Source organism: Lycorma delicatula, chromosome 4 (genome assembly GCF_047948215.1).
Source record: "Lycorma delicatula isolate Av1 chromosome 4, ASM4794821v1, whole genome shotgun sequence".
NCBI lineage: Eukaryota > Metazoa > Arthropoda > Insecta > Hemiptera > Fulgoridae > Lycorma > Lycorma delicatula.
In genome coordinates this window covers 190586477-190612908 of record NC_134458.1, presented here as the reverse complement: position 1 = coordinate 190612908, position 26432 = coordinate 190586477, and the positions used below count along the sequence as shown (strand labels likewise).

General features: G+C 36.9%; 1 protein-coding gene across 2 annotated transcripts in view; it reads left to right on the top strand.

Annotated features, from left to right (window-relative positions):
• The window catches only part of LOC142324165 (multiple inositol polyphosphate phosphatase 1-like), an 87946-nt gene that overhangs the window by 16343 nt on the left and 45171 nt on the right, over positions 1 to 26432 (top strand). Inside the window, exon 4 of one of the 2 annotated variants that reach the window (XM_075364892.1) lies at positions 6569 to 6694. The exons of the other annotated variant lie outside the window; for it this stretch is intronic. Within the exon in view, the coding sequence (XP_075221007.1) occupies positions 6569 to 6694 (126 nt within the window). The remainder of the gene's footprint in view (positions 1 to 6568; positions 6695 to 26432) is intronic. 2 annotated transcript variants of the gene reach the window in all.

Genomic DNA, 26432 nt, shown 5'->3' with positions numbered 1-26432 from the left:
GTAATTCTACTTCCCAAATAACAAAATTCTTCTACCTCCATAATCTTTTCTCCTCCTGTTTTCACATTCAGCGATCCATCTTTGTTATTTCTACTACATTTCATTACTTTTGTTTTGTTCTTGTTTATTTTCATGCGATAGATAGTTCTTGCGTAGGACTTCATCTATGCCTTTCATTGTTCTTCCTAAATCTCTTTTACTCTCGGCTAGAATTACTATATCATCAGCAAATCGTAGCATCTTTATATTTTCACCTTTTACTGTTACTCCGAATCTAAATTGTTCTTTAACATCATTAACTGCTAGATCCATGTAAAGATTAAAAACTAACGGAGATAGGGAACATCCTTGTCGGACTCCCCTTCTTATTACGGCTTCTTTCTTGTGTTCTTCAATTGTTACTGTTGCTGTTTGGTTCCTGTGCATGTTAGCAATTGTTCTTCTATCTCTGTATTTGAACCCTAATTTTTTTAAAATGCTGAACATTTTATTCCAGTCTATGTTATCGAATGCCTTTTTTAGGTCTATAAACGCCAAGTATGTTGGTTTGTTTTTCTTTAATCTTCCTTCTACTATTAATCTGAGGCCTAAAATTGCTTTTCTTGTCCCTATACTTTTCTTGAAACCAAATCTGTCTTCTCCTAACACTTCCTCCACCCTCCTCTCAATTCTTCTGTATAGAATTCTACTTAAGATTTTTTAAGCATGACTAGTTAAACTAATTGTTCTGTATTCTTCACATTTATCTGCCCCTGCTTTCTTTCGTATCATGACTATAACACTTTTTTTGAAGTCTGACGGAAATTCCCCTTTTTCATAAATATTACACACCAGTTTGTATAATCTATCAATCGCTTCCTCACCTGCACTGCGCAGTAATTCTACAGGTATTCCGTCTATTCCAGGAGCCTTTCTGCCATTTAAATCTTTTATTGCCCTCTTAAATTGAGATCAGAATTTAAGAGAGCATTAACTCTTAAATTCAGATCTCAGTATTGTTTCTCCCATTTCATCCTCCTCAACTTCCTCTTCTTCCTCTATAACACCATTTTCTAATTCATTTCCTCCGTATAACTCTTCAATATATTTCACCCATCTATCGACTTTACCTTAAATTTTCTGTTTTTTGATTTTATTGTTAAATTTTATGTTTTTAGTTTTACGTTTACTTTTAGTTTTATGGCTGTAATATTATTAAGTGTTTTTTAAAAAGAAATTTTAGCTGTGATATTAGTTGTAAGATGATTTTGTTTAATCATTTAGTTTCTAAGGTAGTTTTCGTCTTTTTTAGTTATTTATTTATTTTTTTTATAAAATTTTATCCGGCGATGATAATGCCAAATCGGTTTTTCCCTCAAAAACCCTCCTCAAAAAAAAAAAAAAAAAAAAACCATGAGAGTGGAAAGTTTTACTAAATTGGTCAGAAACGTTCAGGGAAAACGAATCTTAAAATTTTGTGGTAAAACACTGTTAAAAGGTGGTGTTTTTTTTATCTGATACCACCTAAGCGATCTGTCCTTCTTGTAACAGCAACAAAAGCGTTGTTACTCGGTACCACCTTAATGTTTTCATCAATTGCAGTAGTTAATTATAAGATAGATAAAGGTTTCTAGGTAAACCTCTACCGGGTTGGTCTACTAGTAAACTTGTCATCAAAAATCAGCTGATTTTAAAGTCAAGAGTTCTAAGGTTTAAATCCTAGTAAAGGTTTATACGGATTTGAATACTACATCGTGGATACCGTTATGTTTTTTGGTGATTGGTTTTCAATTAAACCTACACATCTCAAAAATGGTTAACCTGACAAGATGACATCATTCGTACATACGAGGTATGATCCAAAAATACGGTGAATAATTTTTTATTAAAAAAAAGTAATAAGGTTACATAGAATTCTATTTAATCTCCTTCAAAGTACTGTCCTTGGCTAGCAATGCACTTATCCCAACATTGACTCCATCACTTGAGGCATTTCTGGAAGGCGTCTTTCGGAAGCGCTTTCAGCTGCTCGGTCGTGGCCCTCTCAATGTCAGCAATGGTGTCAAAACGTTTTCCTTTAAGCACAGTTTTAATTTTTGGGAAGAGCCAAAAGTTGCATGGTGCTAAATCCGGTGAGTATGGCCGATGTGGACAAACAGGAACACTTTTTTCGGCCAAAAACTCGCGAATGAGAAGCGAGGTGTGACACGGCGCGTTGTCATGATGAAGAAGGAAGCCATTGGTCCATTTTTCTGGTCGCTTTGATCGTACGTCGTTTCGCAAACATTGCAGTACACTCTTATAAAATTCAGAGTTTACAGTTGTTCCCCTTGGAATGAACTCCGATCACACTATGCCCTCACTATCAAAAAAAACGAGCGTGACCTTGATGTTGGATTTTGACTGACGTGCCGTTTTAGGGCGAGGAGATGAACCGGTTTTCCATTGGGAACTCTGCATTTTGGTCTCAGGGTCATAGCCATAGACCCAAATTTCATCTCCAGTTACAATTTTGGCCATGAAGTCCGCATCTGCAATAAGACGACCCTTCAACTCCGTGCTAATTGACACACGATTTTCATTCAGTTCATCACTCAAAAGTCTTGAAACAAATTTTGCACTCACTCGTCTCATTTGCAATTCATTAGTTAAAATGCTTTGAACGGATCCATACGAGATGTTAATTAAGGTCTTCCGATAGCTTTATAGTCATTCGCCTGTTTGAACGAACAATTGTTTCCACTTTTTGCACATTTTCAACTGTTTTTGAGGTTACTGGAAGTCCCGCACGCTGTTCGTCTTCAACAGACTCATTTCCGTTTTTAAATCGGTCGTACCACTTGTACACAGTCTTCAAAGTTACCGCATTATCGCCGTACACCGATTGTAACATTTTGTGAGCTTCTTTGGCACTCTTTTGGAACTTAAAACAAAACTTAATGTTTTGCGTTGTTCAAAATCCATGTTGCGCGACAGACACGATAAACACAACCTCACTCTAGCAGCTCTGTCAGCTGACTGGCAAGCTCGAACGTGTTACAACTTGTCCCTGCCTGTCTCAGTTGATCACGCTATTGAACAAATTACAGCATATGGATGTAGCGTCGGCAGTAGCCGCTATAAAAATTCATTCGCCGTATTTTTTGATCACACCTCGTATCATCCTCTTAAGTAATACTTTGCGGTGGTTCTGGAAGGCTAAATGGAAAGAAAAAATCCCTTTCAGCATGCTGGAAGGTGGAGATAGATTTCACCGGTGTTAAGTAGGGGATAAAAAAGATTTCCACCTTAAGAAACACTTTAAAATTACTCAATATGACAATGGTTGCATGTTTAGCATATGACAAGCCCCATTTTCTTACAATTCCAGCAATATTTTGGTCAATGATTGCATGTGAAAAAAAGTTTCACATGTTAAGCACATACAAGGTGCGACAATAAAGTAATGAGACTGATTTTTCTTTGCAAGATGTGGCTACCCTGCAGCTTGTGTAGTCACACCATCTTTGACCTTGGTCTATAAGCTACTTCTGGTCCAAGCGGCACATTCATGCAACTGCTCAGTCGTGAGTTGTGCTGTAATAAGTGAACACGTGTTTGTGTCTCTCGTCACAGAAATGAAACCGCAAAATATTGCGCAACAGAATGCCATTTATTTTTACGTTAAATCGGGTGAAAACGCGACGAAGCTTACTACAGTAAGCTTCAGAAGGTTTTCGGAGAGGTTATGTCAAGAGCTCAAGTTTTTCGGTAAAATTAAAATAAAATTTTTAGTGAAGGCAGAACGAATGTTGAAGATGAAGACCGCAGTGGACGACCATCGACCTCACGGACAGATGTCAACTTGATCAGGGTGCGTGAAATCGTACGATCTGATCGAAGATTATCCGTGAAAATGATTCCAGAAGAACTCAACATTGATCGAGAAACGGTTCATCTAATATTAACTGAAGATCTTTGTATGAGAAAGATTTGTGTAAAAATGGTCCCCAAAAATCTCACACAACAACAGCGAAAAACACGGAAAAATGTGGCAGCCGATCTGTTAGAGCAAACGGAAATCAATCCAGATTTTTTGAGCCGTGATATCACCGGTGATGAAGGTTGGTTTTTTCAATACGATCCAGAGACAAAACGCCAAAGTTCGCAACGGTGCTCAAAGGGATCACCCAGACCAAAAAAAGCTTGCATGTCAATGTCAAAAGTGAAATGCATGCTTGTGTGCTTCTTCGATTCCAATGGAATTGTTCATAAAGAGTGGGTGCCTCCTTGAACCAATATTTCTAAAAAGAAATTTTAGAAAGACTTCGTAAACGATTTCTTCGTGTCTGTGCCAACATTGCTGATAATTGGATTCTGCATCACGATAATGCGCCATCCCATACTGCTCTGTCAGTACAGCGATTTTTAACCTCAAAACAAATTTCAGTACTACCACAGTCACCTTATTCACCAGATATTGCACCGAGCGACTTTTTTCTATTTCCAAGAGTCAAAATGGCGGTCAAGGGACACAATTTTGAAACAACACAAGATGTCCAAAAATCTGTGACGAGGGTCTTGGAGGATATTACAGAAGATGAGTTCCAGAAATGTTACCATCAATGGCAGAAGAGCTGGAATTAGTGTGTGCAATCAGAGGGGAACTACTTTGAAGGAGACAATACTAAACATGACTAAAACGGTAAGCAACATTTTTTTCCACACAGTCTCATAACTTTATTGTCGCACCTCATATAACAAGCCCCATCTTACAATTCCAGCGACACTTTGGTCATCCCTTGTCATAAGGGTTGGTCATATCAAAAATTGTATTTTAGGTAATGTTTAGAGGACTAATGACCATTTTAAACCGATTTGATATTGTGTCTATTAAGGGAGGTATGATTTTTTTTTTTGTTTTCTAATCCCCATTTTTGCCACCCCCTGCGCCAATGGTTGGTGATATCAAAAAACTTTACTTTCGTAAGTTTTAGGTCCTTATCCAAAGAATAGTAGGAACTTTAAAACGAATTCGATATTTTACTTAATAAGAAAGTTATAGCAAATATTTTTTTTCGAAAAAGCCCCCATTTCCACCCCCGTGGTCTGATTTTGCACATTAATGAACTAGACCAATATTTTGGGTCATTATATTTTATGTGTCAATTTGAAAGTGATTGGCGCAAAATTACGGCAGTTATCTTGTTTACAAAAAAGTGAAATATATAAACTTTTGAACTGACGATGGTGTCCAGTGAATGTGAAACGCGTAGATACGTCGAAATTTTCTGGTAGTCTAATCATGGTACCGATTACAATAGGTAGCTTTCTTATGAAATCTATTAATAAGGTAAGACTATAAACTGTTCTGGCTATTATCTCATGGTTCTGTGACACCTCAACATTTCTTGAGCAGTAAAATTCTGGAAATTGAAATGTGTGAAATTAGGTTATTATAATAACCTTGTAAATTACCATGTTAAGTATCATTGTGCATGGTTCACTGCTTATTGATATGGAAAAGAAAAAAACAATTTATTTAAAACCGCACTAATAAAGCTAATTTTGATGGACTTTGTTCATATTAACCTTCTGTCGGGAGTAATGTGTTGACTGCTAGGTTTGGGCGCAGTTTGCTTAATGGGGACACATTCAATTGCCAAATGATATGAACGTCATTATTTGGGGTGTCAAAAGAAGGAAAAAAAAATCCATGTGTTTGACGTAACACTAGTCGAACAAATTCAAATGAGATTTATTAAAACCTTCTACCAAATACCATAAATAACGTAAAATTAGAAAATCGTAAAATTATAAATTTAGAAAACAGTTAAAAACATTCACAGTGTTAATATCTAGTCAGATATTTTCAGAGAGGGTACCTTCTCCAGTAAAGAAAGCCCTGATCGCACAACGTATTTGATAGAGATAAACAGACAAAGAGTCTTTGCATTTCTTGCATTCATGATTTGTCAACGTTTTCAAAACCTCAACATGGACCAGCGTGTTGAGAATATCGGTTTGTTTCTATTAGGTGGAAAAGAATTTTTTTCCTACGATGAGGACAAACTTTTTTTACCCTGTTTTGGTCAGTCGACATTCAATTAGTTTATTAAATTCTTTGACTAGCTCCCCAACGGGGCAGTCTTTTCAGAAAGATACTACAACGCGACAACTTGCATAAAACAATGCATTGTGTACATTACTTGCGTGGCCATGAACAACACATGTTCGCCAACTTTAAGGAGACAAATTCCCAGCGGTTTTTATTTTAGAGATTTTCCTTGTACATTATTTATACTTGTGAAGGTAATAAATGATTTTTACACAAGTATTTCAAAAATGTGACGATTTTTGGCGCAATGAGGTTCTCTGAACCAAACGTGAGTGAAGTTCAAACTAAGCCAGATAGGCTAGGCAGCCAGTGCTGCCTAGGTAACAAATTGGTCGCGCTGTGCCTGTCACATCAAATGCCCGACAGAAGGTTAACAACATTATTTATTCTATTGGACTTTTCAGTGTAATGCGCGTATGTTTAGTTAGTGTTAATGAATTTTGTATTATTTTATTCTATAAAGGAATATGAATGAATGGAGATGTTTTCCAGTTTCGTTACACTGCCACTGAACGCACGGAGAAGAGTGCCAAATACTTTTGTTCTGGTTTCTTTGGAAGCGAAGAAAGTCGCAATGTTTGGTATCCAGAAGCTTTGCATAAAGATCCGATATTAAGGGTAAGTAAAAACCACACAGTAACTGTTTGTTTTGTAAAATGAGAACAAAATAGGAAAGATATATTTTTGCTTTTTTTAACAAACACACACACACACCCCCAGAGAGAAAGAGAGAGTGAGAGTGATGTAGGATGGGATGGAGGGAGAGAGAGACAGACACACACACATACACAAGAGAGAGAGAGAGAAAGGGGGGGAAGAGAGACAGACACACATCCACATGTGTGCAAACAGATACAGATACACACACACCCACAAATACTCACAGAGAAAGAGATTGATGGTTTGATGTAGGGCAGGAGGTAGGGAGTGAGAGAGAGGGAGCAAGGGCGGGAGAGACAGAGACATTCACATGTGTGCAAACAAATACAGATATACACATGCTCAGAAACACTTACAGAGAGAGGGAGAGAGAGACACACTGAGAGATAGACACATACACACACACATATATATACACACAGAGAGAGAAAGAGAGAGACGGACACACACACATACTCACAAGAGAAAGAGAGAGAGTGATAGAGATACACACACTGAGAGATAGACACACACATACAGAGAGAAAGAGAGAGAGAGACTGATGGTGGATGGGATGGAGGGAGAGAGAGACAAACACACACTCACAAGAGAGAGGGAGAGGGAGGGGGGGAGAGAGACAGACACATCCACACATGTGCAAACAGATACAGATACACACATGCACAAACACTCACAGAGAGAGAGAGAGAGATCGAGTGATGGAAGGAGGGAGGTAGGGAGAGAAACAGACACACACACACATAGACAGATACACACACACACACAAGAGAGAGAGAGAGAGTGAGCAAGGATGGGAGAGACAGACACATTCACATGTGTGCGATGTGATAAAGATGCAGACACTTGCACATACAGAGAGACATATACATACATGCACACACACTTGCTGAGAGAGAGGGGGTGGAGACACACACAGAAAAAGAGAGAGAGGGAGATGCTCGCGCATACTCACAGAGAGAGAGAGGGAGAGAGAAACACACACATAGAGATAGAGAGACAGACACATATATACACACAGACACACATGTACACACACACAGAGAGAGAGAGTGAGAGACTTCATTATTTATGAGTAGTGAAGTCAAGTATAAATTTTTTTCCCGTTGGTATTAGAAGAACCTTAATCTCATATTGAAATGAAAATGTAATGACTAGGTAAAAAATAATAAAATATCAAGAACTTATACTAGCAGACTCAGCAATGCTTTTAAAATTTTATTTGTCTTTATCTCTGGAACCAAAGAAAATAAGTACCACTTATGATATATCATTGAAAAGTTCTCAATGAGGACTTATTACTTCAGTTAAGAAAAAGTCCAAATTTAATTTTGAGCTTTTTTGGACACTTCTGATTCTTTTCTTTTTTTTTGTCTTCAATCATTTGACTGGTTTGATGCAGCTCTCCAAGATTCCCTATCTAGTGCCAGTCGTTTCATTTTGGTATATCCCCTACATACTACATCCATAACAGTTTGTTTTACTTACTGCTTACACAATTTTTTCCTTCTGTCTGTCCCTTCAATATTAAAGCGACTATTCCAGGATGTCTTAATATGTGGCCTATAAGTCTGTTTCTTCTTTTAACAAGATTTTACAAATATTTCTTTCTTCATCGTTTTGCCGCAACATCTCTTCATTTGTCACTTTATTCACCCATCTGATTTTTAATATTCTCCTATAGCACCACATTTCAAAAGCTTCTAATCTTTACTTCTCAGATACTCCGATCGTCCAAGTTTCGCTTCTATATGAAGCGACGCTCCAAACATATACTTTCAAAAATCTTTTCATGACATTTAAATTAATTTTTGATGTAAACTAATTGTATTTCTGACTGAAGGTTCGTTTCGCTTGTGCTATTCGGCATTTTAGATCGCTCCTGCTTCGTCCATCTTTAGTAATTCTACTTCCCAAATAACAAAATTCTTCTACCTCCATAATCTTTTCTCCTCCTATTTTCACATTCAGCGGTCCATCTTTGTTATTTCTACTACATTTCATTACTTTTGTTTTGTTCTTGTTTATTTTCATGCGATAGTTCTTGCGTAGGACTTCATCTATGCCGTTCATTGTTTCTTCTAAATCCTTTTTACTCTCGGCTAGAATTAATATATCATCAGCAAATCGTAGCATCTTTATCTTTTCACCTTGTACTGTTACTCCGAATCTAAATTGTTCTTTAACATCATTAACTGCTAGTTCCATGTAAAGATTAAAAAGTAACGGAGATAGGGAACACCCTTGTCAGACTCCCTTTCTTATGTTCTTCAATTATTACTGTTCCTGTACATGTTAGCAATTGTTCTTCTATCTCTGTATTTGAACCCAATTTTTTTAAAATGGTGAACATTTTATTCCAGTCTACGTTATCGAATGCCTTTTCTAGGTCTATAAACGCCAAGTATGTCTGTTTGTTTTTCTTTAATCTTCCTTCTACTATTAATCTGAGGTCTAAAATTGAAAAAAAATAACCGTTGTATTATAACTTATATAACAGAGTAAGAAAAATAATGAATGTTTCAAAAATATTATTGTTTTTTGTGCTTATTTTGATGTACATTTACCTTGAAACTTGATAAGATTTTCATGCCAGGTTGATGAATATCACCTGTGTTGTTTCATTTTGTTGTTTAAAAATTATTTAACAAGTGTTAATGACTTGGCATTGAATGTACTAATAATTGTATATATTTTTTTTTAAATTAATATTTACTTATGATTGAATAAAAGAAAATTTAATGAGGTAAGTTGTATTATTCAACACGTCTTAATTAATTCTGATAAATAATTCTGGTACTTATTTTGAATGATAAATGATAGCAGATGATGAATATTTATTTGCAAATTTATTTATGAATATATATATATATATATATATATATATATGTATAATATGCATATACATCATACTGGGTGTTTCTAAAATGGTGGGCTACCTATACTTTTTCCGATTCTACTTGTAAAAAAACTGAACACAAAATATCCTTACGAAAAAAGGCAATTTCTCCTTCGTTCTCTTCCTGTCCGCCATTTTGTTATTTTTATATAAAAATTTATATCTCAAGTTCGGATAGACGAATAACGTTAATACTTTGTAAGCGTCTTTGTAATAGAGTTTTAAAATTAGGAAAACAATCAGGAATTTAATACCTTCACTAATTATAAAATTAGTGAATAGACGGAATAGCTGTAGAATTACTGCGCAGTGCAGGTGAGGAAGCGATTGATAGATTATACAAACTGGTGTGTAATATTTATGAAAAAGGGGAATTTCCGTCAGACTTCAAAAAAAGTGTTATAGTCATGATACGAAAGAAAGCAGGGGCAGATAAATGTGAAGAATACAGAACAATTAGTTTAACTAGTCATGCATCAAAAATCTTAACTAGAATTCAGTACAGAAGAATTAAGAGGAGAGTGGAAGAAGTGTTAGGAGAAGACCAATTTGGTTTCAGGAAAAGTATAGGGACAAGGGAAGCAATTTTAGGCCTCAGATTAATAGTAAAAGGAAGATTAAAGAAAAACAAACCATCATACTTGGCGTTTATAGACCTAGAAAAGGCATTCGATAACGTAGACTGGAATAAAATGTTCAGCATTTTAACAAAATTGGGTTCAAATACAGAGATAGAAGAACAATTGCTAACATGTACAGGAACCAAACAGGAACAGTAATAATTGAAGAACATAAGAAAGGGAGTCCGACAAGGATGTTCCCTATCTCCGTTACTTTTTAATCTTTACATGGAACTAGCAGTTAATGATGTTAAAGAACAATTTTGATTCGGAGTAACAGTACAAGGTGAAAAGATAAATATGCTACGATTTGCTGATGATATATTAATTCTAGCCGAGAGTAAAAAGGATTTAGAAGAAACAATGAACGGCATAGATGAAGTCCTACGCATGAAAATAAACAAGAACAAAACAAAAGTAATGAAACGTAGTAGAAATAACAAAGATGGACCACTGAATGTGAAAATAGGAGAAGAAAAGATTATGGAGGTAGAAGAATTTTGTTATTTGGGAAGTAGAATTACTAAAGATGGACGAAGCAGGAGCGATATTAAATGCCGAATAGCACAAGCGAAACGAGCCTTCAGTAAGAAATATAATTTGTATACATCAAAAATTAATTTAAATGTCAGGAAAAGATTTTTGAAAGTATATGTTTGGAGTGTCGCTTTATATGGAAGTGAAACTTGGACGATCAGAGTATCTGAGAAGAAAAGATTAGAAGCTTTTGAAATGCGGTGCTATAGGAGAATGTTAAAAATCAGAAGGGTGGATAAAGTGATAAATGAAGGCAAATTAGATGAAGAAAGAAGCATTTGGAAAAATATAGTTAAAAGAAGAGACAGACTTATAGGCCACATACTAAGGCATCCTGGAATAGTCGCTTTAATATTGGAAGGACAGGTAGAAGGGAAAAATTGTGTAGGCAGGCCACGTTTGGAGTATGTAAAACAAATTGTTGGGGATGTAGGATGTAGAGGGTATACTGAAATGAAACGACTAGCACTAGATAGGAAATCTTGGAGACCTGCATCAAACCAGTCAAATGACTGAAGACAAAAATAAAAAATAATTTAATTAATTAATTTTACTATAAAAAAAAAACACTTTACGAAGTAAAGGAAGTATTGCAATCGCAAAAAATTTTGGTTTTCCGATTTCAACTGAAATATAAATTTTCACCATCCCGGAATTCATTTTGACTAGTTTCGGTATGATGTTTGTACGCATGTATCGTTTATAACTGAAAAATGATTAGTCATAGGATCTAGTTGTGCACCTCTCCTTTTCATTGCAATCGGCAGAACGAAAAGTGTCTAAAAATAACCCATTGGTTCCAGAGTTATAGCCAAATAAAATAATTGGGTCTTACTAGGGTAAGACACATCGGTTCGAATCCGACTTCAGTTGTGTGTGTGTGTGCGCGTGCGTACGTCTCTCTCTCTCTCTCTCTCTCTCTCTCTCTCTCTCTCTCTCTCTCTCTCTCTCTCTCTCTCTCTCTCTCTGTGTGTGTGTGTGTGTGTGTGTGTGTGTGTCTGTCTGTGTGTGTGTGTGTGCGCGCGCGTGCGTTCGCTCACGCTCTCTCACTCTCTCTTCTCTCTCTCTGTGTGTGTGTATAAGCGTGCGTGTGTGTGTAAAATGTGCATCAGAAGCGACCCACAACCCTGATTGAGATCTTTTCAACGATATATCATAAGTGGTACTTATTTTCATTGGTTACATAGTAATTAATACTTCAACCAAAGTACACTTAGAGAAAAAAAAATTGTTACTTGGACTTTTATAAGTGGAAAAGATAATGAAGGGTTTTATAATAATCGTTAAAAATATAAATTCATGAGTGGAGTGGGTGATTTGGTTGGTTAAGGGGGTTTGAAAAAAAATGTCCAATCCAAAAGTGTTAGATCATACAAAAATCTACAACTTTTGTACAGGTCACTTTGTAATACAGTTGATTCAAAGAAACGGAAAATTTTGAAAGTTATGTTGGTAGCCGTGGGCGATTGATACAACTTGATAAGTGGCGCCAGCCTCTCTAACCTAACCTGCCATTTAGTTGTCATGGATCCTTGGAGTGGTGCGCAACGTGCATTTGCTATCAAAGCGTTTTACAAAAACAACAGTGTGGAAGGAGCGCGTAGAGAATTTCGCCGTCATTTTAATTTGGGACGGCACGACCGTGTTCCATCAGCACGTGCAATTAAAACACGAATATATAATTTTGAGGAAACCGGTTCGGCAATGAAAAAGAAACCTGCAGGCCGTGAGCGAACCGTCCGTACACCACAGAATATTCTAGCTTTACAAGATGCTGTCACACGAAGTCCACATCGGTCAATCCGTCGTCTCTCAGCATCTTTACAATCGCATAGTTCAAGTGTTCGAAGAATGTTAGTGAAAGACTTGCAATTCCATCCGTACAAGTCGCAGATCGTCTAGAAACTGAAATTGTACGATGCAGTTGTGCGAGCAAAATTCTGTAATGTAATGCTTCAGAAGATAAACGATAACGAAGAATTTGTTCATGAACTGTGGATGTCAGACGAAGCGCATTTCCACTTCAGTGGATTTGTTAACGTGCAAAATTTCAGATACCGGGTACAAGAAAATCCTACGCAGCTACACCGGCGTCCGTTGCACAGCCAGAAAGTGACCGTGTGTTGTGCTATGTCATCTTACGGTGTTATAGGCCCTTATTTTTTTTGAGGATAACAACGGTCTTGCGATTACAGTGACGTCGGCACATTACGTAGCCATGTTTGAAACCTTTGTTGTGGAACAATAAAAGAGATTTCCACCGATTCTTAACACAGCCTGGTTTCCACAAGACGGAGCAACGTCACGTACTGCACGAATATCGATGGCAGCTGTACGTCGATTGTTTGGGCAACGTGTCATTTCACGAAATGGTGACATTAGATGGCCTACCAGATCGCCTGATCTCTCAGCTTGCGATTACTTTTTGTGGGGTCACCTTAAAAGCAGACCTGCTACAAAGGAAGAACTGAAGGCAAAGATCTGAAAAGCGATTGCGGAAATTCCATTTGTTACGTCAAACCATGAACAATTTAATGAAGAGACTTCGTGAGTGTTTACGTAGAAGTGGAGGTCACCTAGAAGATGTCATCTTTAAAAAATAAACTAAAATGTATGTTGTATCCTAAAATGGCAACATTTGTATAATTACATGAAATAAAATCCATTTTCTAAAAAAAAAATTTCATTAACGTTATTTAATTTTTAAAATTTCTCGATTCTTTGAATCATTCTGTATAATCTCACAATTTCCGAGAAAAATACGTTTTTTACATTTCATTTCCGCATAATTAATTTAATTTTGACGAAATTTTGCGAAAGTATACTTTTTTTGTATCTTCTTAAGTAACAAAAAATTTTTTTCGACGTCCAGTTTCGCCGGAAATCGTAGTAATACCATTTTTCATTGCTTTTCAATACCCCAAATCAACCCTCTTATCATCTGTGCTCACACATTTATTATTTTTTTTACGTTACTCCTTTACAATTTCCATGTATAAAAATCCTGGTAACAATTTTATTTTTTCCCGTTCTAAATGAATTATTATTTCGTTCGGTATATAATGAAATATTTTGATCTTAACAAGGGGGAAGCCATATAGGTTCCAATCTGAATTTTAACATCCTATATTTAATCGTTTTTTTTTTATATGTTACGTAAGATACATATGTGAAGCGGAAATTAATCAAAATTTGGATTTTAACGATGTTCAAAATGGATGATTGATAATTTCCGTTGAAATTTGTAAAACGAATTCAACATACTTCTTTTACTTTGTATAATGAAATAAAAATACTCAAAAAGAATATTACTTTTATCTTTTTTTTGTCGATATATTTTTTAAAAAATATGTGAATTTAAAATTAAAAAAAAATGAGTAATACCACAGATGTTTTATCTTTATAGTGAACAGAATTATTAATCAGGCGAATAGTGTAGCGCGATGTCATCGCTTTAGAAATATAAAAGAAATATGATAAGACCGTAAAGATATGAAACAAAAATGTATAAATAAACTATAAATTATAAAAACCGTAACTAATATATGCGTTCGTAATTATACTGTGGAATATTTTCTACTATAATTCAAGGCTGTCCCTACAATATTACACCGAGCGCTCTTGTAATTACCTCGCTGTAATAAAACGTACAACCAACATAAACGGAAGCAATTATGATTAACTTTATCTCTAAAATGTATTATATCTATTTAACTCGTTCCTTTTATACAAAACAAACAGACCCGGAAATGTTTGTTATTGCTGCTAGATTTATATATATATACAGGGTGTCCCATATAATACGCAACCCATCAATCACTCATCCATGAAATTTCAAAAGTCAAGCGTACTCCCCTACTCGTTACTGAAATGGACTCGTCCAACCTATGAACATCGCGGCGACGCAGAATAACCGATAGTAACAACAATGCTATCATAACGTTCAGTGTATTGCTAGAGAGACAAGATGGTGTTTTCGCTAGATGAATGTGTTTTCATTGTCGAGTCTTACTTCTGTACGAAATCTGCGGTTGCAGTGCAAGATTTGTTTCGCCATAAGTACCCAGATAAAACCAGCTCCTAACAAAACATCAGTATTAAGGTTAGTTGCAAAATTTATTCTGTTAATAACAAGGAACACAAAAGATCTGCGTCGGTGTTGAATACAGATACAGTCGCTGAAATTAAAGATCGATTACTCGCCTCGCCAAATAAATCGATCAGATGTTTGTCGATTGAAATTAATTTATCTAAATCGAATGTTCATCGGGTGAACAAACGATTACAATTACGATCTTATCGCATCCAAACGGTTCATCGATTTCTTGAGCCCGACAAAGGAAAACGATTTTGTCAACGGTTCCGTTGACAAAATATAGGTTCGTGAGGAAATTAATATTATGGATTCGTTATTTTTCACAGATGAAGCACGGTTTTATTTGGATGGCTACGTAAACCGCCAAAACAGTAGAATTTGGAGCGCTGAAAATCCCCACGTTTATCACGAAAAACAATTACACCCGCAGAAGTCGGGCGTGTGGTGCGCGATATCGCGGAAGAAAATAATCGGTCCTATTCTTTTCGAGTATACCATTAATCCAGAACGATATCAGGATATTTTATTTCGGTTCATCGCACTCTTGGAAGAGGAAGACAGACACTGTTGTCTACAATATGACGGTGCGACATCGCACTACGCAGGTTCAACTTCTGATTTCGTTGAGGCTTTGGTAATCGTGTTATCGGTCTAGGTTTGTGGCCACCAAGATCTCCACATTTGACTGCGGCGTATGGGGTTACCTCAAAGAAAAAGCCTACAGCAACAAACTACGAACACTTGAACGATTGAAAGTCAATATTGAACAAGCTGTATTAAATATCCAGCCACAAACTTTGAAAAAAAGTTGCAAGAAACGCTGTAAAAAGAATTGAAGCTTGTATTCAAGAAGATGGCGGCCACTTCCAACTTTTACTCTAAATGTAAGGTAATGGATGATAATAATAAAAATTACATTTACATTTACACATGCCTTTTTATTATTTCAATACCTACCAATATAAGGTTGGGTTGCGTTTTATATGGGACACCCTGTGTATATATAGTAATTCAGGAGAAAGGAAAAATAATTTGGGAATTGATTCTACAGCTTTAAATAAGGAAAAATGTTCATAATATATTAATGTAGTGGTTTCTAGGTCATCTGGTCTTAGATTTAATTTGTGACAAAGGTTCGATATTTTTTCACCAATCATTTTATCTTATTTAATAAAATATACATCGCCAATCTGTAACTGAGCCAACCGTTAGTTTTTATTATTATTTTAATTATCTTAGGCTTTGGTTAACTGGCATTTCTCCCGCCACCACCCCATTCGGTCGCCCTAGAGCATAGACCAAATGTTCCGTGCCAAAAAACGGCTACTGTGCCTCAGAACGTTTTAGCGACCCAAATCCTAAAAGCTCCTAGTGAGCTACCTAACGTGCGTGAGCGAATCAAGCAGGGTGCCATACAGCACCCGCTGAAGTGTCCCAATCGCTCACTTGTCAAACATAAAACTAGATCGGGGAGGCGCACCCCTTGTAACAATTTAAAACTATACGAGTCAATAATTAAAGACAGCAATTTTGGCTGCCACGCCTCGGTCGCTGTATGCCAGCTAGTACCTGTCCACCATTTAACAGCGCTTGGAGCGATTTGGCTGATGGCCAGCCCTATTACCAAGGTTGGTTTCCAGCAGCAGAGCTAGTACAAGTTTTTGTATTTATTATTATTTTTACAAACTACGAGTACTTGGAAAATTACTCGTATAATTAATTATTCATTTGAGTTATAATAAAGAAACCTTTTCCGAGTACCAGATCTTATTTATTCTTCGATTAGGCATATAGAGAAACCTCAATCAAAATTTTTAAATATGTTATACACGAAAATATTGCTTTTTAGATTTTGGCCCTTAAAATCTTTTACTAAAATGCATCCCAAACAATAAATTACAAAAAAAAAACTGCTGCCGAAATAAAGAAACATTGCATTGATTGAAATCTTAACAAAAAAATATTTATAATAGTTTAAAGTTTTATATGCTGTAATTTTTATCGGTTGAAATATTTCGCTGAAACAAATTTCTAGCGAATAAATTATGAAATAACTGCGGAGAAGGCGTGGAATTTCGGTTCACGGATAAAAAATTTAATTCTTAAGAATGTTGGTTCAGATCTTATTCTATTTTTATCCGGTGAGATATTTTGGTAAGAAACGCCAAAAGCATTTAAATCATCGAGACTGTTTTAACAAAAGCTCCCCCAACGTTCAAAATAAACATATTTTCTAAAAAAGATTTTAGAAACTTTTTTGATCGTAATTCAAGCCTTTATTTATTTGTGTCTTTAATACGTTATTTAAGTCTCTTTAATTTATATCCGTTTTCTGTTGGAATGAGGTCAGAGTCTCCGCTAAAGAAAAAGTAATTCTTAAAAATAGTTTGGCAACATTATGAAATGTAATTTTTCCCCAATTACTCATATTATAATAATAATAATAATAATAATAATAATTTTTTTTTTTTACCTTTTGTAATGTGCGTACATAGCAAGCACAAACACAAAAATTTATTTTCATGAAAATCAGACTGGTATCACTCATGTTATGATTTTAGTCATGAAACATTGACTTGGCTATTCTAAGGCATCGAAAAAAAATATATATAAAAACGAGTATATGCACAAATTTATGTAATGGCTTAACTTTTTTCCTTTTTTTTTTGTTAAAAAAAGCAGAAATATGAAAAATAAAAGGCATTCTTAGAAATTGAGAAATAACATCTAACATTGAGAATTATAGATTAAGGTTTTGAAAGATTATGTTACTTGTATAACTAAGAATAATTTGAAAACAAATAATAAAAACTAAGTTCTAGGACTTTTTGAGCGATTACACGCCTCCTTCGTGAATAAAATTGCCGATTACACTATTGTTATAATCTCATTTCTTAAGCGATCGTTTCTGTTTATAATTACACTACGTAACAAGAGATAAATATTAAAAAACACGACTACCGAAAAAAAACATTGTTAAAAAACATTGCTCTATTGTTCTGGTTTGGTTCCACCGTGATTTTGTATTAACTAGCAAATACCCCGTTTGAATTCTGAAAATCGGAAGATCGCTTGCGAAGATATAACTACATTTCCGAATAACCGTATTCTGTTAGATCGGGAGTGTACAGCCCGTAGTCTTTCCGAGCAATTCTTCTAAGTTTGTGCATCACAGAGACAGCGTCCGCCGCAACTTGCTTAATATGGTTACTAAAAAGCAACTTATCATCAAACAAAACACCTAGGTACTTATGAACCCTTACTCGGCTGATTACACAGCCTTTATATTTAATGTGGGGGTTTCGACTGCATGATAATTTGTCTGCGCCCTTTAGAAGCATAAACTTCGTTTTGGGCACAGAAATTTTTTAATTTTGCATGTCCATCCAGCCTTCGGCGGTTGACAAGGCCGCCTGCGCTCTGCTTTCCAGCTGTGGTCGTGAATCTCCACGAACTAAAAGGAGACAGTCATCGGCGAAAGCCTGGGCCGTGACTCCTTCTGGAAAAGTCAATCCCAGAAATCCGTCAAACACCAGGTTCCACAGCAGGGGGCCGAGAACGGAACCCTGCGGGCTTCCCCTGGTGACGGACTTTTCCACAACTAGGTGCGCTTCCTTAAACAGAGCCGTACGGTTAGACAAGTAGTCTCGTACCACGGCCTGTATGGCTTCGGGAACATCGCGGTGTGCCAAAGCATAGAGGACAGAACTCCAACACAAGGAAGGAAATGCTGCCTCTATATCAATAAAAATATCCAAAAAATATTTGCATTCGGGGCTTTCCACCTCGGTAAGAGCATTTAAGATGCAATCCTCGGTGCCAACCCCTTTCATGAAGCCATACTGGCCTCGATTTAGAATACAGCTCATATCGATGCTTTCTTCGAGCCGTTCCACAACCAGCCTTTCAAGCAACTTGCCGAAAACCGGCAAGAGGCTGATGGGTCGATAACTGCCGACCTCACCAGGATCCTTTCCAGGTTTCAGGAGTACCCTTACCTTCCAGCAACCCGGAAAGCAGCCCCAGCTTAGGCATCCCGTGAACAGCCTGCCGAGAGGCTCCCTTATGACGGGCAGTAAATGATGGAAAATATCCGGGTCAAGTTGGTCAATCCCCGGTGTCTTCTTTAATGCCATTCGAGAAACCACTCGGTCTATATCTTCGGGTCCACGCCAGGGAATGGTGTTTTACCCGCCCTAACGCCGATTTCCGTTTCACCCTCCGGAGCATCTGGAAACAGAGTATCCAGGAACGCCCGGTAGGTCGCCACAGATGTTAACGTGTGGTCACGACCATCTAACCCGCATCGAACACTGGACAACACGTGCAATGGCTTTGGCTTGTAACAAGTCTTTGCGAGCTGCCAGGGATCGCGTTGCAATTCGCGCATGGAGTCTTTCCAAAAGTTGAGTTTGGCTTCCTTGATGGCGTGAACATATGTGTTACGGGCACGCCGGTAGATCCGAAGACGCTCAGCGCGCACGTGGTTAACGATAATCCCCGTTAGGGGGCAGCGCTGGTACCTTATCCGCGCGGACCTCACTCTTGCGCGCAGCACGCTCAGGTCAGAGGACCACCATTTCTTGCCGGGCCTCCGTCTGCCTTCCACAGACGACCCCCCGGAAAATGAGGTCATGACGGCTCCAGGCACGCTCAGATCAGCGGACTGGCTGCTTGTGACGGGTCCGTCCATTGGCCTAGGCCGCCGTAGGACCTCGTCGCAGCCAGTCTTGATGGCCCGGCCGATTAGCTCCGCTATCAATTCCACCTCCTCCCTAGACTCCATGCTCAACTGCAATCCCTGCAATGCAGCATCGCATACCCGCCTCAGCCTGCGCTGATCCAGGCCCCTTAGGTTGTAGCGACCTGGATTTGGTGCCCTTAGACCGCCTCCGTAAGCAATATCATAGGTTATAAGCCTATGATCGCTCACACTAGCCTCGGGCCAGACAGTCCAACTACCTATCCTCCGAAGCAAGAGATATCTTAGGCTTTTGGTTAACTGGCATTTCTCCCACCACCACCCCATTCGGTCGCCCTAGAGCATAGACCAAATGTTCCGTGCCAAGAACGGCTACTGTGCCTCATAACGGTTTAGCGACCCAAATCCTAAAAGCTCCTAATGAGCTACCTAACGTGCGTGAGCGAATCAAGCAGGGCGCCATACAGCACCCGCTGAAGTGTCCCAATCGCTCACTTGTCAAACATAAAACTAGATCGGGGAGGCGCACCCCTTGTAACAATTTAAAACTATACGAGTCAATAATTAAAGACAGCAATTCTTATTATATATGCTTATTATATATCTTAGGCTTGTCACCCATTGACAAACAGCATGAAACCAGTTCCCGACAAGAAGTTGTTTCCCTTTGGATGATAGCGAGGAAGTAAAAAAAAGCCGCAGTTTGTCGTTTGTTTGGGGTTGATATGTTGTCGAGAGCTCCTCTCTCTCGCTCTCTCTCTCTCTCTCTGTCTCTCACTCTCTGTCTGTCTCCTCTCTCTCTCTCTCTCTGTCTGTCTGTCTCACTCTCTCTCTCTCACTGTCTGTCTGTCTCACTCTCTCTCTCTCTCTCTCACTGTCTGTCTGTCTCACTCTCTCTCTCTCTCTCACTGTCTCTGTCACTCTCTCTCTCTCTCTCTCTCTGTCTGTCTCCTCCCTCGCTCTCTCTCTCTCTGTCTGTCTCTTCTCTCTCTGTCTGAGAGACAGTATGAGAGATAGTATGTATAGTATATATATATATACTATATATATTATAGTATATATATACTATACATACTATTATACTACTATACATACTACTATATATATTATAGTATATATATATATATATATATATATATATATATATATATAAAATACATCCTGTATCACTCGAGTGGTCAAATAAAGGACTGCGATTCCTTATCAAAAATTGTTGATTCATAGGTATATGCATTTATGCCCAATGTCAAGAAATTATTGAGTGAATATTTTTTTACATAAAAAAAAGTAAAATAATTTCATATATATATATATATATATATATATATATATATATATATATATATATATATATATATATATATATATATATATATATATATATATATATATAGTATGATCCAGGAGGAAGGAGAAATAATTTGGGTTTTGAAATAATGAAAAATGTTCATACTAAATTAACGTGTGCTGGCTTCTAAATCAGCCGATCTTAGGTTTAATTGTTGAAAAAGGGTTCGATATATTTTCACCAATCATTTTAAACATATTATCTTATTTAATAAATTATAGGTCGTCAATCTATAACTGAGCCGTGGCTCAGCCAACTGTAATTTTAATTATTATTATTTTTATTTTTATCTTAGGCTTGTCACCCATTGACAAACAGCATGAAACCAGTTCCCGACAAGAAGTTGTTTCCCTTTGGATGATAGCGAGGAAGTAAAAAAAAGCCGCAGTTTGTCGTTTGTTTGGGGTCAGTGGTCTTGTCTTGTGTGGTCTTGATATGTGTTCGAAGAATAACTACGGCTTTCTAACTATCACTAGTCGCCGCCGGCAACCAACCCCTTGTCAAAAACTGGAAACATGCTGCGTGTCACCCAAAGGCTCAATAAGCCCAGTGTCTCAACCGGTGCCCAGCCACCCATTGGCGTGCCATGGTTTCATGGCACAACCACCCAGCGACAAGCCTCGACGATGTAGTATCTGCTCTTTCAGAATAGTAAAGTAAAAATGAATTTTATTTTAGTTACACGTTTTGAATTGTTGCTATGAAACAATATTTATAAAAATTTTATTGTTACTTCTTTAATTATTATTTTTATATACGGCGTACAATTTTTACTTATATCAAAATGAATTAATCGATAATTTCAGTTACGGTTACTGATCTGGTGTAAAGTTTTTAATATTTTGATATCTTGACCCCAAAGAAGAGGAATATACCCCACGAGCATATTCCGGTCGCCACCCTACCCCCTCCCCTAAACAGACCCAAATGTGCTTTACTGGAGATCCTACTGTACACCCACAAACTTAGAAACACAATAAAAGGTGTACGGAAATACATAAACAGTTTATCGTCGTGGTAGGTTTACATGAACGAGAATTTCGGTTATAGCATGATAATGCAATGTTTCGTACTGGTAATGAAATGCTGCGTATGTTATAGGAATTTTTTGACTATCGTTTGATTTCAAAAGCAGTGGTATAGGCACTGTAAAATCGGAGCATCCTGTATTTCTCCTTGATATTATCGATAACATTTAATATAATGAGTCGTAATATATATTATATATTTTTACACAAAAAAATTAAAGTAATTTCCTCTCTACCACTGTCTGTCTGTCATTCTCTCTCTCTCTCTCTCTGTGTGTATGTGTGTGTATATATATATGCGAGGTGCGACAATAAAGTAATGAGACTGATTTTTCTTTGCAAGATGTGGCAAACCCTGCAGCTTGCGTAGGCACACCATCTTTGACCTTGGTCTATAAGCTACTTCTAGTCCAAGCGGCACATTGATGCAACTGCTCGGTCGTGAGTTGTGCTGTAATAACTGAATACGTGTTTCACTTCTGTGTCTCTCGTCACAGAAATGAAACCGCAAAATATTGCGCAACGGTATTCCATTTCTTTTTGCGTTAAATCGGGTGAAAACGCGACGACAACTTACGATAAGCTTCAGAAGGCTTTTGGAGAGGAGGTTATGTCAAGAACTCAAGTTTTTCGGTGGCATAAAATTTTTAGCGAAGGTAGAACGAATGTTGAAGATGAAGACCGCAGTGGACGACCATAAACCTCACGGACAGATGTCAACTTGACCAGGGTGCGTGAAATCGTACGATCTGATCGAAGATTATCCCGAAAATGATCGCAGAAGAACTCAACATCGATCGAGAAAAGGTTCGTCTAATATTAACTGAAGATCTTGGTATGAGAAAGATTTGTGCTAAAATGGTCCCCTGAAATCTCACACAGCAACAGCGAGAAACACGGAAAAATGTGGCAGCTGATCTGTTAGAGCAAACGGAAATCGATTCAGATTTGTTGAGCCGTGTTATCACTGGTGATGAAGGTTGGTTTTTTTCAATACGATCCAGAGACAAACCGCCAAAGTTCGCAACGGTGCTCAAAGGGATCACCCAGACCAAAAAAAGCTCGCCTGCCAAAGTCAAAGGTGAAATGCATGCTTGTGTACTTCTTCGATTCCAAGGGATTGTTCATAAAGAGCGGGTACCTCCTGGACAAACAGTTAACCGATATTTCTACAAAGAAATTTTAGAAAGACTTCGTAAACGTGTTCTTCGTGTCCGTGCCAACATCGCTGATAATTGGATTCTGCATCACGATAATGCGCCATCCCATACTGCTCTGTCGGTACAGCAATTTTTAACATCAAAACAAATTTCAGTACTACCACAGCTATGTTATTCATCAGATATCGCTCCGTGCGACTTTTTTCTATTTCCAAGAGTCAAAACGGCGGTCAAGGGACACCATTTTCAAACAATACAAGATGTCCAAACAGCTGTGACGAGGGACACAAACACGTGTTCACTTATTACAGCACAGCTCACGACTGAGCAGTTGCATCAATGTGTCGCTTGGACTAGAAGTAGCTTATAGGCCAAGGTCAAAGATGGTGTGCCTACGCAAGCTGCAGGGTTTCCACATCTTGCAAAGAAATATCAGTTTCAGTACTTTATTGTCCCACCTCGTATATATATGACTGAAGACAAAAAAAAAATATATACAGAGTGATTCATGAGGATAGGGCAATACTTTGACAACTCATTTTAGAGGATAAAAATAAGAAAAAAACTACACATAAATATAGGGCCGAAAACGCTTCGTTAGCGAGTTATACAGGGTGAAAGATTTCGCCCGAGTTTCAGTTCCTCCGGGTAAATTAAGGCTTTCTGAAATTCTGGGAAGGTCAGTTAAGGAACAAATTCAATTGTTTCTTATGGTTTTTGAGTTGGGAAATCGAAAAAAAAATCCCAGAACTGTATCTCTCTTAGTTTCTAAGATATCCCATGTAAAACACCAAAAATAGGGTCAAACAAACATTTTTTACGTTCGACGTACAATAACGTTGTTAAATTTTGTCTTCAGTCATTTGACTGGTTTGATGCAGTTCTCCAAGATTCCCTATCTAGTTCTAGTCGTTTCATTTCAGTATACCCTCTACATCCTACATCCCTAACAATTTGTTTTACATATTCCAAACGTGGCCTGCCTACACAATTATTTTTTCCTTCTACTTGTCCTTCCAATATTAAAGCGATTATGCCAGGATGCCTTAGTATGTGGCCTATAAGTCGAGACATTTAATTATATTTTTCCAAATGCTTCTTTCTTCATCTATTTGACGCAATACCTCTTCATTTGTCACTTTATCCATTCATCTGATTATTCTCCTATAGCATCACATTTCAAAAGCTTCTAAACTTTTCTTCTCAGATACTCCGATTGTCCAAGTTTCACTTTCATATAAAGCGACGCTCCATACATATACTTTCAAAAATCTTTTCTTGACATTTAAATTAATTTTTGATGTAAACAAATTATATTTCTTACTGAAGGCTCGTTTAGCTTGTGTTATTCGGCATTTTATATCACTCCTGCTTCGTCCATCTTTAGTAATTCTACTTCCCAAATAACAAAATTCTTCTACCTCCATAATCTTTTCTCCTCCTATTTTCACATTCAGCGGTCCATCTTTGTTATTACTACTACATTTCATTACTTTTGTTTTGTTCTTGTTTATTTTCACGCGATAGTTCTTGCGTAGGACTTCATCTATGCCGTTCATTGTTTCTTCTAAATCCTTTTTACTCTCGGCTAGAATTACTATATCATCAGCAAATCGTAGCATCTTTATCTTTTCACCTTGTACTGTTACTCTGAATCTAAATTGTTCTTTAACATCATTAACTGCTAGTTCCATGTAAAGATTAAAAAGTAACGGAGACAGGGAACACCCTTGTCGGACTCCCTTTCTTATTACGGCGTCTTTCTTATGTTCTTCAATTGTTACTGTTACTGTTTGGTTCCTGTACATGTTAGCAATTGTTCTTCTATCTCTGTATTTGAACCCTAATTTTTTTAAAATGCTGAACATTTTATTCCAGTCTACATTATCGAACGCCTTTTCTAGGTCTATAAACGCCAAGTATGTTGGTTTGTTTTTCCTTAATCTTCCTTCTACTATTAATCTGAGGCCTAAAATCGCTTCCCTTGACCCTATACTTTTCTTAAAACCAAATTGGTCTTCTCCTAACAATTCTTCCACTCTCCTCTCAATTCTTCTGTATAGAATTCTAGTTAAGATTTTTGATGCATGACTAGTTAAACTAAGTAATAAATCATACATTTTTTAAACATGAATTGTAGAGAATTTAATTATAAGAAGATTGATGTAAATAATGTCAATAAAAAAGGAATAAAATTTTAAACAAGTTGACTTTTATTAACAACAAACCTATGAAAACTTAGAAGAAAATGTTACAAAAAAAGAAAACTGATGTTTCTCTAGTAGGTACAATAATTTTAGATCTACGGAAAACAAGTTGGCAATACTGATTTTTTTCACCATAATTTGTTTAAATTATATACATTGTTGTCAGTTAATTGTGGTAATGTGTTAAATAATCTTTCGCTGATGAATCGTGTTTGAAGTATTACATCGAATTCTTATCGTAAAAATTTCAGAAAGTTGTTAAGAAGTGAAATTTTGTATTCATTTTACAGTGTCTAAAAATCAAGTCTGTTAAAAAAAAATGAAATTCTGTTTAGTTTTGTTTTGAAAAATGCTGCGTATCTTCACTAATGCCGAAGTGATTTTCATCTATGGATTTTGCAATGGAAATGCTGTGGCAGCTGTTACGGAATGACGACATAGGTATCCTGGCCGTAACCCAACGGGTTGGTTTAGTGGTTAACGCGTCTTCCCAAATCAGCTGATTTGAAAATTGAGAGTTCCAAGGTTCAAATCCTAGTAAAGTCGTTATTTATACACGGATTTGAATACTAGATCGTGTGTACCGGTGTTCTTTGGTGGTTGGGGTTCAATTAACTACATATTTCAGGAATGGTCTGCCTGAAACTATAGAAGACTACACTTCATTTGCACTATACATATCATCCTCAAAAGAAATACAAGAACGGTAATTCCCGTAGGATAAACCAGAAAACAAGGGAGTTGTGATAATTAAAAAATTCCAATTATGGATCGATTTGGTTCATATCAAAAAAAAAAAATATATATATATATATATATATATATATATATATATATGTTATTAGTTACACGAAAAGGAATATTTTTTCCGAAAATGGACCCGCTAGGTTCGATGGGGGTTGAGAAATTTAACCAACCGGGTTAGCCTAGTGGTTAACCGTCTTCCCAAATCAGCTGATTTGGATGTTGAGAGTTCCAATGTTCAAATCCTTGTTAAGTCGTTATTTTTACATGGATTTGAATAATAGATCGTGGATATCGGTGTTCTTTGGTTGTTGGGTTTCAATTAACCACACATCTCAGGTAAGGTCGAACTGAGAAT